Genomic DNA, 13,035 nt, shown 5'->3' on the forward strand with positions numbered 1-13,035 from the left:
ATCATATTTTATAAAGAAAATGTAGCAATGTTTTTCACAACGTAGCTAAGAGGATTAAAATCAACTTACATATTTTATAAAAGATTTTACCCAAAAAATAATACTTATAAACCATTGTATTTAATTATAACATACCACTAAAGATGACAAGATGCCAAAATAAGAGGGAAAAGTTTTTGTTCAATATCGTGCCGAGGTTTATAAGAAAAATAAAAATTAAAAACAAAAATAAAATAAATATTTTATATCAAACAAATCGAAGAATTGCAAAACATGGCGTCGATCTAAACAAGACAGAAGTACATCCAAATATTTATCTAAAGGTCACGCAAACCATCAGATCCCACTTCTGATCCACTTCTAAGTGGGATTAGCAAGGAGACCGCACGTTCCCAGATCTGTCTGAGTGTTTACTTTTGGTAAAACTTTGTGCAGATCAAAATCTTTGCCAGACTCTGACCCGGCGTCCTAGGTGACCAACTGAACGATGCACGTTGCGATGCGTCTATGAGCAATTACAGCCACAACATAATGATCAAATTAAACACATTCGATGACGGATCGCGTCGCGTCGTGATGTATTGCTGCGTTTGTCACTCACCAGGACACCGGGCTATGGACAATTTCATAGAAGTTTGAAATACATTTTCTGTGTTTTGCGTTCAGAAATCGGTGTCGTACCAAATTTTGTTCAGTTTAGTTTAGATTCGAAGGGGCCGTGATGTAAATCCATTTGTATAATTGGAAAATTGTTAATATCCATGAAGCAATTTATTAATTAGAAAGTGTTCATTAATATAAAAATATCAAATTGAAAATATGACATGGTAAGCATAATATAGGTGTTATGTTATTGTATTATCATATTTATGAAACACTGCGGCTCGCCCGGCTTGGCTGGGGCTAAAACTAAATTTAGTGAAAATCTTATAAGAATCCGTCTGGTAGCTTTGAGTACAATATTAACTGATTCCCGGTAATCCACTTCCAATGAAAAATTTCTAATCCGACGAACCCGTAAATCGATAAAGACTCGAAGTATATTTGATCGAAATATTCTGTTCGGTGGGCGTTTTGTAAAGATTAAAATATTGAAGCGAATGAAATGGAAATTATTAATTAGCAAAAGTAAAGTATACTTGGAATTTTCTTCTCTGTTTTCTGTTCAAAAATATTTATTTTATTATGCGACCGAGCATTTTTAAGACATTACTTCGATAGGTATTTCCAGATACTTTACTATGAATTGATACTAGCAGATATGGCGGGTTAATGCGATTCCCAGCGCGAGTAAATATTTGTAACTGACATCACAAGTATTTGTCTGCGGTTCTGTGTTGTGTTGTGCCCGTTTCTGTGTTTAGGACCCGCGATACAAGCCTTGTGCTTATTGTGGGCCGTTGGGCATTGTATATTTATTTATTTAGTACAGTATTACCTACATATAATACAAAGGAAAATGTTTTGGCGTACGTGTCTCTAAATTAATAATTTACTTGTGTCCAGATTATGAGTTTAATCATTAGTGTGTGTTTTCGTGTTATCAGAGTTTTGTGTTCATGTTATAAGGACGTTCACAATATTATATACATACTAGCTGTTGCCCTTGGCTTCGCAGGCGTAATTTTTCCACGGGAACAGTTATTTTTCCGGGATGAAAGGTGTACCTAGGAAATCCTATGTTCTTTTACATACTTCAAACTACATGTATACAAAATTTCAAGAATATTGATTGAGTAGATAGCGCGTGAACAGGTAAGAAAACAAACAAATAAACAAACAAACTTACAACATATTTATAATATTAGTCAGGATATAAACTAAACGGATATCAAGCAACGTGCATTGTCGAAGTTGAAGACTGTGAAATATTATTTTAAAATTAACAAGGCCCTTCGCATACGGATGGTAAGCATATTTTTGTTCAAAGGAATTTTTGTACAATTCCTGTCGTTTGTAAATTCCTTTGAGCTATTACGTGCTCGTAGTGCGCACTATGCATGTACTATGCACTTATTACCAAACGCTATGATACAAATACGCTTACAGACCATGTGCAAGAGGCTAAGAATCTGTTGCATAAAGTGTGTTTGTGTTCATGTTGTCAGTGTCTTGTCCATATGTTTACGTCCACACAGTTACGCCTTATGAACACGAAATTACTTTCGTCCACATGAATGATGAGCATTATAAGTAATTTAAATATGTTCCTGTAGTGTGTTATATCAATGTTTTCAGAATTTTTGTGTTCATTTTACTAATATATAAGCGCTAGATATCTTAAGATATTGATATATTATGTCTTGTGCATGTATTCATGTGATCAGACGTCCAAAGTGTCCATGTTATCGGATGTTTACGTCCACAAAGTTTTGTGTTTGTTTCAACGTCCACAGAGTCTGACACACACGTCAAGTCGACTCACCGGTAACGAGCAAGGCTTGTCTAACACGAGCAGTTCTTCGTCCACGTGAATGATGCGCAAGGGGTTAGCGAGCACTGGAGTCTCGTGCCTGGCCCACCACGACACAATTGTCAATACCAAAGCTATGGTGTCCCACCACCTTTGTCTACAAATCTCTAACTCTAAACTCCAAAAAAAATATACATATTCGATTTTTATTATTATTATTATTATTTTACTTTTTCACATTTGGTCGATATTTCGACCTCTACTGTTGAACTAGAAGAAAGAAACATTCGTTAAGAATCTATTCTCTATAGTAGACTCAAGACTCAAATAAACCGAACTGTAGATGGCATCAGAATATTAAAAATACATCAAGAGCGATTATTTGTAGACCAAGGTTTAACATAGGTTTAAGATGTTTAGCGCCCATAATGACATAGGACAGAGGCAAGAGCTATATTATTATCGTAATATAATAAGGTATCATCAACACCAATAAAATATATTTTGAGAATAAAAGAAGAACAATATAGTGGTTTTTTGTCCTTAAATAAAATAGATTATCAAAAAAATGTTGCAAAATTTTTAAACAATGAAGTCATCCTTAAACCTTCGCCATGAGTGCTGAAAAAGCACAAATAATATAGGAAATCATAGCTTTCTCATCTTCCATGATGTTGCTTTTCCCTATAAAATCATTCACATTGTATTGTTATAATATTAATGTTTCGTCATTATTATACTAACATACGTTACCTTCCATTGTAAATTAGAGAACAGATTCTGAAAAAACATTTTAAAAAAAAAGCAAAATTCCATTTTCGTTCAGAAGTATTGAAAAGATTAAAAACGAGGTTTGTGGGAAGTGTTTTTAGCACATGCTAATATGCTCTCGGATATTATAGAAAACGCGTGCTGCAGTAGTTCAAAAGGATAAAATATGAAAGCTTTTCTATCATTGTCGTAAACATTTTGAAAATGCGACAAGATATTTTTTGGTAACCTTATAATGTGGAATTTATAGAGCAGTGGATAATTAACATCACAGTGAGTTAGAGGAGAAGAAAAACTAGAAAAAAATACAATAATGGCATTGCTCAATAGTTTACATTGGAACTGAGCATTGTAGCATTGTAGCTTGACATACAAACATTTTACCATAATTAATAAATTCCCTTTTTTGTTTTCATTAATAAAGAATGAAAAAGAGATCAGATATAGAATAAAAATACTTATTTAAATTGAACAAGTTAAAAAAAAACCTTTTGAAAAATCATGTAGTTAAAAAGACTAGTGTGGGTATAAAAATAATACAAGTCAAATTTTATAATTTTCTGACAATGTTCGTAATTTGAACTCATTATAAGTTTCAATTCGAACAAATTTTATGAGGATTAAAATTACCGTTCCAGTCAAATTATTCGTATTGACGTCATTTTGTGATACTTATGACAAAAGCTCAATCATGAGTGATAAAGGGTAAAGCAACATCTTACAAAAACATATAGCATTAATATAACAGCGTGACTAGGCCATGTAGATAAGTCTTGTTGTACACCAGAATCTAAGGGTCAAAATCCACGCTGATTAGATGGCGGGTTCGCATCTAAGGCTTTTGATAGTGTACTTGTTTAAGAGTAAGTGTATAGGTAATAAGGATAGGGCACACGCATTAGTTACAGTAAAACACACAAACCTTGACGGTTATAACAGCTTATGTTATGTCAGCTTTAATACCTAATAAAAGGAAGTAATTTTGCTTGTGCGGGTTGATTTTTTTAATATAAATAAATTACTTACTTTTTCGCGACGGAAAATTGAGATTTATTACAAATTCAATTCAATATAAGTTCAGCAGGTTATTTCAAAAGGGATTGGATCGATTTACTTGAGCAGAAATTTTCTTATTAAATCCAGCTCGTCGATTTATGATTCGCAATATAAAGTTAATCATGGGCGAATGAGAATCCTTCTGGAATGAATCGGAACGATCTTCAAAACGTGAATATTTAAATATTGATCACTGCTGACTTGACAGTTACAAACCTTTTGAAATTGAAACATATGAATGTTATAAACATATAGTTAGAATTGATTATCTTGCTGTTAGTTATAGAAGAATCAGGATTATAGAAGAAGATAATGATACTAATATCCAATTTGAAATCATTCATCGTATTAATAGGCTAACATAAATTTACATTATAAGGTGAGGTAGACAATTAGTAGCAGGCGATACTAGCTAGGATGAAAAACAATGTAGGAAAGATTCATTTCTGATATAATGGTCACATTTATCCATCCCATTCATTTAGCACGATAAGGTTGCATCTACGAATGTAATTGGGTATCATTCATATCATGCGCATTTTCATGTCACCGCATCACTTTAGCATTCACAAGCTTGCAGTCAAATTTCTGTTATCGCTTCTTTATTAAATAATACATTTTTACTAAGCTGTTTCGATTTTATTTCTGGATAAACGGTCAAACTAATCACTTACCTTTCTTCAACGCTAATAAGAATAAAATTGAAAATGAGACATTAAAACATATAAATTGTTATAACCTCATAACCTCCAGAGTTTTAAAAGCTACGGACATTTAATTTCAACACAGACAACGTACAAAAACATTCAGCGAACTGATATACATATTTATATTGCATCTGTTAATATTTTATCAAGTGTAATATGGCAAAACGGGCTTGGCAATATTAGAGCTTCGGCACACGAAATCTGAAATATTTCTTGTGAAGGAGCTATTCTCGTAAACGGCAAAGGACTTTGTGGGGTGCTTTTAGAAAGCGGATTTTAGCGGTGGCTTTAGATATTCCACTAGGTTGGGATGAAGTTGCCGGCATAAATATATTAATGGCATTAGTGTCAGACTTTAAACGGAAATGGAAATATTTTTAGTTTACCTTATTTATGAGACTATTTTATGCATTGTGGTCATGGAAATTGGAAAGTGAATAGTAATGTGCATAAAGTTGGACTGCGATCGTGCAATTTTGCAAATAATATAGAAAATTGTTGACATTAATTGTATAATATATTATAGAAATAGAGAAGCTGTATTCTTGTCATAATGAAATGAAGAACATAAATACTACTTCGAGAATGAATTGGGTAATTCATGAAAACCAATGCAAGTTTCAATGACGACAATTTTTAATTGACAACATTTTAAATAATGCAAAACTCCATTTCAATTTTAAAAATACTACAAAAAAAAAACAACGTACTTTCGAAAATTTTATAAGTATTATGATTGAATTATTATGTAATAAATATTACATAACATGTTCTATAAAATCAAGTAAAGTAAATGTTACTTAAAAGCCTATGTTGCCTAAAAGCTTAGATTTCTGAGAAATGCACACATTGAACACCAAAATTCGCGTAATTCATGCTCCATCCTAAAATGTAACATTCTAAAATGTAAAAGCATGCATAAAAGAATCCGAAATACATTAAAGTACCTAGTTGTAGTCTATTTACAAAATTCGAATTCAGATACAAAGTAAATTGGTGGATTCAATCTAGATTAAATAACAGCTGTGAAGTGCAATATGTGGACCACCAACCATGTTTATGACCATTATTATTGCGAATTCAACTACTGGAATTCGTATTATTCATTTACACATTCTGTTTTTGATATTAAATTTAAGTAGCTTCTAACTGATGTAACATCAAACAACTTGAAATAGACGATTGCTAATTTACATTAGTATAGTATAGTTAAAAAAGCGAGAATGAATAGCATTATATGAAATCAAGATGGAAAAGATAAAACTGATAATGTAGAAAAAATGAATAGCATAAAAAGTGAAGGTAGAAAAGAAAAGAATGAAGCGACACATAACATGGCTGTCTCAATTGCCACTTACGGGGATAGAAGCCGGTTTGTTGACAACCACAATATCCTCGTCGATATGGACGAGGGTGATCGGTTGACTGGTGACCGGTACTTCGTGCCTGCAACGATACACAGGTCAGGCTCTCGCAGTGTTGTGATCCGTACCATGAGCAACTTCACTAGTCAATTCGTCAAGTCAGAAAATTTTGATTAAACGCATGCTTTAGTTTTGGCACGGACAGTATATATGTCTGAATTCAGATTAAAAAAAATCATCACATCGACAATTTCGGACTTTAGAACATGCGATTCGTTGATTTTAAATTTTTGCAAGCTATCCGGAATTGGACTTTGATCGTTGCTTACAATTTGCTCATGCTCCGTTTCATTCAAATCTGTCTATGTATGAAAATACAGATTAGACGAGAACAAAACAACAAATGAACATGGGTTAGAAGTACACTCTATAGATATTAATTCAAAACTTCTAATTATTTTGAAAGGGCTAACAATCAGCTGCAAGACTTATTAGGAAAAGTGCAAACACATGCTCATTTGGTGTATTATATAGATACTACTTTCATTCAGTTTATGAAGCCCCTGTTACCAATCTATTTTAAACTTTTAAATGTTACGGATTAACTTTTATAAAAGCCACACTTAGTCGGGTTATGTTAAACTAGTTAGCTGGTAACATTAAAAAGTTTAATATTTTAATAGAACTACATTGTACATTTTTACAAGTTTAAGGGCATTTATCATTATTTTTAGATTTTATTTTACAGGGAATCAATCATAAGGATAGCTCACGGTTAATATGGGCAACTAGATTGTGGTGTCCTTTGTAATGTACATTGTGTGTGAGTACATTTGGCCTGTCATTTAAATAAAGCCTGTTCTATTGGTCAGGCGAAAAAGGGTCGTTGACTCAGGTTTTGTCTCTAGTTTATCGTGGGTGACATCGTGCAATGCAACAATAGCTATCGACGTCACAAGTGTTTGAAGATTAGAGACAAAATCACGGGTCATTGACCGTTGTTCCGCCTGTAGCAGAAACAGACTATATCTCGGATTATACGCTTCATCTATCTACAAAATTAGACAAATAAGACATGGTACCTATGGACAACGTTTGCAAGTAGGTCGTTATGCTTGAGTCTATAGTCAGGGTCGACTCTTTCATAGTTTACTGTCAGGGTGCCAGCCCTGATACACCTCTCGTACTCCGCGGCTGGGTGAGCCCTGAATTCCCTTGCGAAGACATCCAGGATCTTCTCGCCAACCCACCGCCCTTTGGTGAAGGTTGTGAATGTAAAGTAGTAGGGGTACACTTTTCTGAGACCTGCAATATGACCATTACTTGAATATAATTGAATACAAGTATCATATAACTAAATAATATCTGTCTCTCATTTTATTTATTTATTCACTTTTATAAGAAATTTAAACGGCAGACTTTTTCTATTGCCCTATCGAGAGAGTGAACGAAATATGTTCAGTAGTTTTAGAATGAAAGAGTAAAGAATATATATTTATATAAACTTTGACGTTTTTTGAGATAGCGTTGTCATCAAACTTATGGTTTCAGTATTGACTTCAGTAAACACATTTTAAATCTTTTTAAATCTTTTCCTTAGCGTGTCGACATAATAGATTTAAAATTATTATATTAGAAACAATAATTTTATGCATTTTTTTTCTAGAATTTAAAATTGGTGCAATGACGTCTTGAACCGGCGCACGAAAGGCCGCCATCATAGAATACTCTATTAAACTAAAGTAAAAAAGGAGAACATTAACTTTGGCACTTAGAAATATTACGCGACTGGCGCAAAATTCTGCAATGCTAAGACGTTAAATTAGATTGAAGAAACCGCGGCACTGCGGTAAGATGACTAGGGTTATTACCAATAATATAATGGAGCACTCCACCTTCAAGGAAAAATCTAATGTTGGGATTTTTTCAGTTCACATTGTTATAAAATGGGCGAGTTCATTGGCGAGTGAGCATGACGAGTCGTTCAGTGCTAGCGTATCCGTAAGAAAAACGGTCATTTAAGGTATGAATCCTACTAATATGATAAATGCGAAAGTTTTGGAGGATTGTTACTCTTTCATGAAAACACTACTGGACCGATTGTTATAAAATTCGGTCACGGGTAGAATATAACCTGGAATAATACATAGGGTACTTTTTATGCCACAAGAGCGAAGCCCCGGGGCTCAGCTAGTAAATAATTAGCTTTAAGTAGTTTAGTGATCGTCTAAAATGAAATGATTAGCCTAGTACGGACTCCATACTCACTCTGACTAGAGATGGATCATTCAATTCTTTATTTCACTACTCTTAGTTCAAGAATAAAGCGGGAATAAAACTTATTTCGACCTATTTTTTCTAATCTTTTTTGAAGTCAAAACTTCTTTAGCGGCGTTGTGCACATTTTGTGATGGGTAAAAAAATGTTTAACTCGCGTCAGGACACGTGACCCTGATCGAAAATTAAGACGTCAAGTTTTCACTTCTGCCGTCACTCGCGGAGTGCAACACGTTTTTTTCTTTAAATTACTATTAAACTACTCGCCCTAAACTCACCCAATGTAATCAAACTTGTCTATTAGTCAAGTGGGGTCCGATTACGTAACATATTATATATGAGTAAGGGTAATGGATTACAAGAGTGCCGGCCATTAACAAGTAAAATAATCCTGATTTTTATTTAGCATATATTTTTATAGATCCAAATTAGAAATTACTTATTCTAGCCGTAGATACATACCAATATATATTTGTCTCTTGGATTAGTCCAAGAGACAAAAATAGATAAATAGATAGACCTGCATATAGATTTTTATGTATCAATATAATAAGAATAATAGATCGCAATGGCATATATATTTACATATAAAATAATATTTCTAAGCGAAATATAAAAACAAGATTCCTGAATGGTTGACTGTATCGTAGCGTAGTAACCAAGTAACTAAGCAACATTCAACAATTGTAAATGCGAAAGTTATATTTGTGTATTTCAAAATGTATGTTTGTTACTCGTTCACGCAAAATCTACTGGACGGATTATTATTAAATTTGGTACACGGGTAGAATATAACCTGGAATAACACATACGGTAATTTATCCCGAGCTATTTAATAAATATACTATACTACTATACTATTTAACGTAATATTTAACGTAAAGTTAGATACCATGTAGAATATTGACATAATTGCGAGATGTGAAGTTCCCTTTATGATTCCCCAAGAATTTTAATTAATTTTCGAAACATGAGGCGACGATTATTTTGAAAATAAATTATTTCTAATTAAATATAATAATTAATGGAGCAAGGTAATTTGTTTTGAAGCGCCCTGGGGTTTTTCTTCCAAGAATTTTGGCGAAAATTGTTTTTCCATATTATTTTCTATATTAAAATGTATTTTCATTTTAAAGTTTTGAAGTGAAAACTTCTTTAGCGGCGTTGTGCACTTTTTGTGATAGGTAAAAAATGTTAAACTCGCGTCAGGACACGTGACCCTGATCGAAAATTCGTAAGACGTCAAAAATGCACAACGTTAATATTCAAGTTTTCACTTCTTCCGGCACTCCCGGCACACATCTTCCGGTGCAACCCGTTTTTTTAATAGCCTTTAAGTGTCCCACTGCTGGGCAAAGGCCTCTCCTTTTGTCTTCCAAAGGTCTCTATCTTGAGCCATTTGTTGCCAAACACGCTGAAACACGCTTGTATAAATCGTCCCGCCATCTTGTTCGTGTTCTACTTCGACGCCTAAGTTTATTGAAATAAATATCAGGTCGTAATTTAAATTGTGCCTTATTTGCAATCGAGTGAATCCTATTAAAACTATTTCAACAAACGAGTATGACTTCGATCATAAGATAATATTCAGACTTAGAATCATGCGATTTTTGATACCATTGTTAAACAAAATTAATTTAGTGACTACATCTAAAATATTGAAATATTTATTTCAATAAGACATCAATAATCCGATGTGATGCTTGGTTGATATCAAACAAAAGACTCAAATATTCAGAACATTGAACAAAAAATTTTGTAACGGAATTATCAACAAAGTTTTGGGGTGGATGTAATTCAATAAGAGTGGGATTATAGGCGCTCCCTGGGGGAAATCTAAATTTTTCCGGAAAACGAAATCGAAAATAAAACATATTCTGTATTACATCTTTTAGATCTCAAATGGTGTTTTCTTTTGTCTGTGGATTGAAAAATTTGATACTCTATACATATAATAAAACTGTGTGTGTAATGTCTGTACATAGGAGATATTACTGAAAAATAATTATGGGTTCTTTATGGGATTAATAAAGCCAGAACAATTTATTAAAAAATGTTTGTCTACCTAGTATATTTGTTTGACAATAATTATTTATAAGCCCACATAATAAATGCGGGCGAAGCCGCGGTCAAAGGCTAGTAATTTTAATAAAACTAAGAAATATTATTAACGTTTCGAGAAAAGGTAGGTAGTGCCCTTGCGCTTCGCACGGCTCGTCTTGGCGGGCACACTACCATGCCCCCAGATAGCCTGCTAACATGTAATTATAATTTCAAATTTCAAAAATCGGCAGTCTTGGATGTTTATATATATGTATTTGTCATAAAATATAGTATCGTTGAGTTAGTATCCCATAACACAAGTCACGAACTTACTTTGGGGCTAGCTCAATCTGTGTGATTTGTCCTAATATATTTATTTATTTATTTTATTTATTTATTGATTAATATAAATTAAATTATACTCACCATTTTCAATATAATATGAGGTTTCATTGTACCGGTCGTCGGTGAAGCCGGGCCGTTTCGCCTTCAGCGCCTTTGTCTCCAACTTCGCCTGCAACAAACAAAACATCTAAACTTAGCACTTTCCTTTTGTTGCGATAAATACGACGCGATTTGTATAATGTAATTAGTTCGAGTGTTTTCTGAAAGCGCGATAATTTGTGAGGCATTTTGTTATGTTTTATATCTTTATTTCTTCGATAAAGACGCAAGACAAAATCGCTAGTCCAGACTTAAAATAGGAGTACTCCAGTATACTATTAAATTACATTAGCGTTATTGGTTTAGGCTGTAATCCAATCCGAGAAACTATTAGAAAAATCACGTTTTTTATGTAGCTAAGGTCCCACTGCTGTGGTAAAAGCCTCCCCTTTCTGTTCCCAACCACTTCTATATCTCTCTGTACAAAAATCACGTAACATCATCTAACTAAAAAATTAAAGCGTCTATCCAACACCGGCCCAGGGCGACCATCGCATGTTACTAGGATTAATAAAAGCAGAGCCGCATTGTTTCGTTTTAAAAAAACTTTTCTCATTCGCCTCCCGCCCTAACGCAAATTAATGTGGGTATAAACAGATATTGTCTACAAAGCTAGGTAATACTGCTAAAAACTATTATAATATAAAGGTATATTGCTTAAAAGGTATAACTATACCCATGTATATTCGACGACCTCGGTGGCGCAGTGGTAAAGTGCTTGCCTCTGAACCGAGAGGTCCCGGGTTCGATCCCCGGTCGGGTCATGATGGAAAATGATCTTTTTCTGATTGGCTCGGGTCTTGGATGTTTATCTATATATGTATATGTTATAAAATATAGTATCGTTGAGTTAGTATCCCATAACACAAGTCTGTAAATTACTTTGGGGCTAAATCAATCTGTGTAATTTATCCTAATATATTTATATATATATTTTTTTTATATTTACATCTTTCAATACTTAAAAAAGAGACGTTAGACTACAGACAATAGATATAGTTACGAATACTTTGATATTGGCTTCAATATTATCTATAGCTTCATAGCTTCAGTCGCGTCAAAAATTGAACGGAAAATTGTGTTGTGTCATAAATGACATATGTGATTGTACTAAATCTCACTTTTAACCCCCGAGGCAAAAAGACAGTTACAAGTTTGACCGCCAAGTGTGTCTGTTCACCGTAGCTCATCAAAGGGTGAACCGATTTGGATGCTGTTTTTTTTTATTTGATAGCTAATTTGGCAGACTGTTTTTTGAAATCAGAACTGTGTTATTTTCAACATCCAACATTTGCAGAAACTGACAGGATGACAATAGCCTTTATGACTTCAAATACATATAGTCAACTTGCTTTTATCGAGAACAAACAGCTTGAACTTAAGTGACCAATTAAAACACATTAATTCTATTCAATCATAACCATAGATATAAGAACATTACATTTATTCTTATATTTGTGATCCCAACTGAACAAGTTTTGGTTGTTCCGATTGTTTGTGAGTTATTGTGTATTTCCAATTACCCAACTTAGTTATTATTTTTTCAAAATATATCTAATTCCATTAATCGCATTTCTACACGTTCATCAATTTGCATGAAAACTTTTTATAAGCTATTTCGGCACACGATTCCGTTGAATATTCTGTCAATCTATTTGCTCGAATATTCGAAAATTGTTTCGTCAAACTACGGGATTTTTAAGGGTCCTGTTTGGGATTGAGTGTGTCGTGATCTGTTTGAGATTTGATTGCTCTACCTACACCTTTGTAAATTGACGACTGTAAGATATATTTTTGGATAATTGACCGCTCATTAATTTTATTGTCATGGTAAATCGATATGGGTGCAAACGTACAACATAGAGTGTGACAGCGATCAAGGGGACGCAACCCATTTAGATAGCCTGGCCTGATACGTTGCTGGAAACCAACCTGTATGAGGCGCTCCTCACCGTTAAAG

The 13,035-nt window shown here is 33.5% G+C and overlaps 1 protein-coding gene across 11 annotated transcripts in view; it reads right to left on the reverse strand.

Moving 5' to 3' along the window:
• Positions 1–13,035, reverse strand: part of LOC128671464 (pseudouridylate synthase RPUSD2-like) — a 336,427-nt gene that overhangs the window by 14,832 nt on the left and 308,560 nt on the right. For 10 of the 11 annotated variants that reach the window (XM_053747922.1, XM_053747938.2, XM_053747982.1 and 7 more), the window contains 3 exons: positions 11,058–11,145; positions 7,394–7,616; positions 6,306–6,393 (listed from right to left, as the gene is read on the reverse strand). In XM_053747922.1, coding sequence (XP_053603897.1) covers positions 6,306–6,393; positions 7,394–7,616; positions 11,058–11,145 — 399 coding nt within the window. Of the gene's footprint in view, positions 1–2,425; positions 2,514–6,305; positions 6,394–7,393; positions 7,617–11,057; positions 11,146–13,035 lie in introns of all 11 variants that reach the window. The other variant, XM_053747931.2, reaches the window with a different exon arrangement.

This window comes from Plodia interpunctella, chromosome 1, assembly GCF_027563975.2.
Source record: "Plodia interpunctella isolate USDA-ARS_2022_Savannah chromosome 1, ilPloInte3.2, whole genome shotgun sequence".
NCBI lineage: Eukaryota > Metazoa > Arthropoda > Insecta > Lepidoptera > Pyralidae > Plodia > Plodia interpunctella.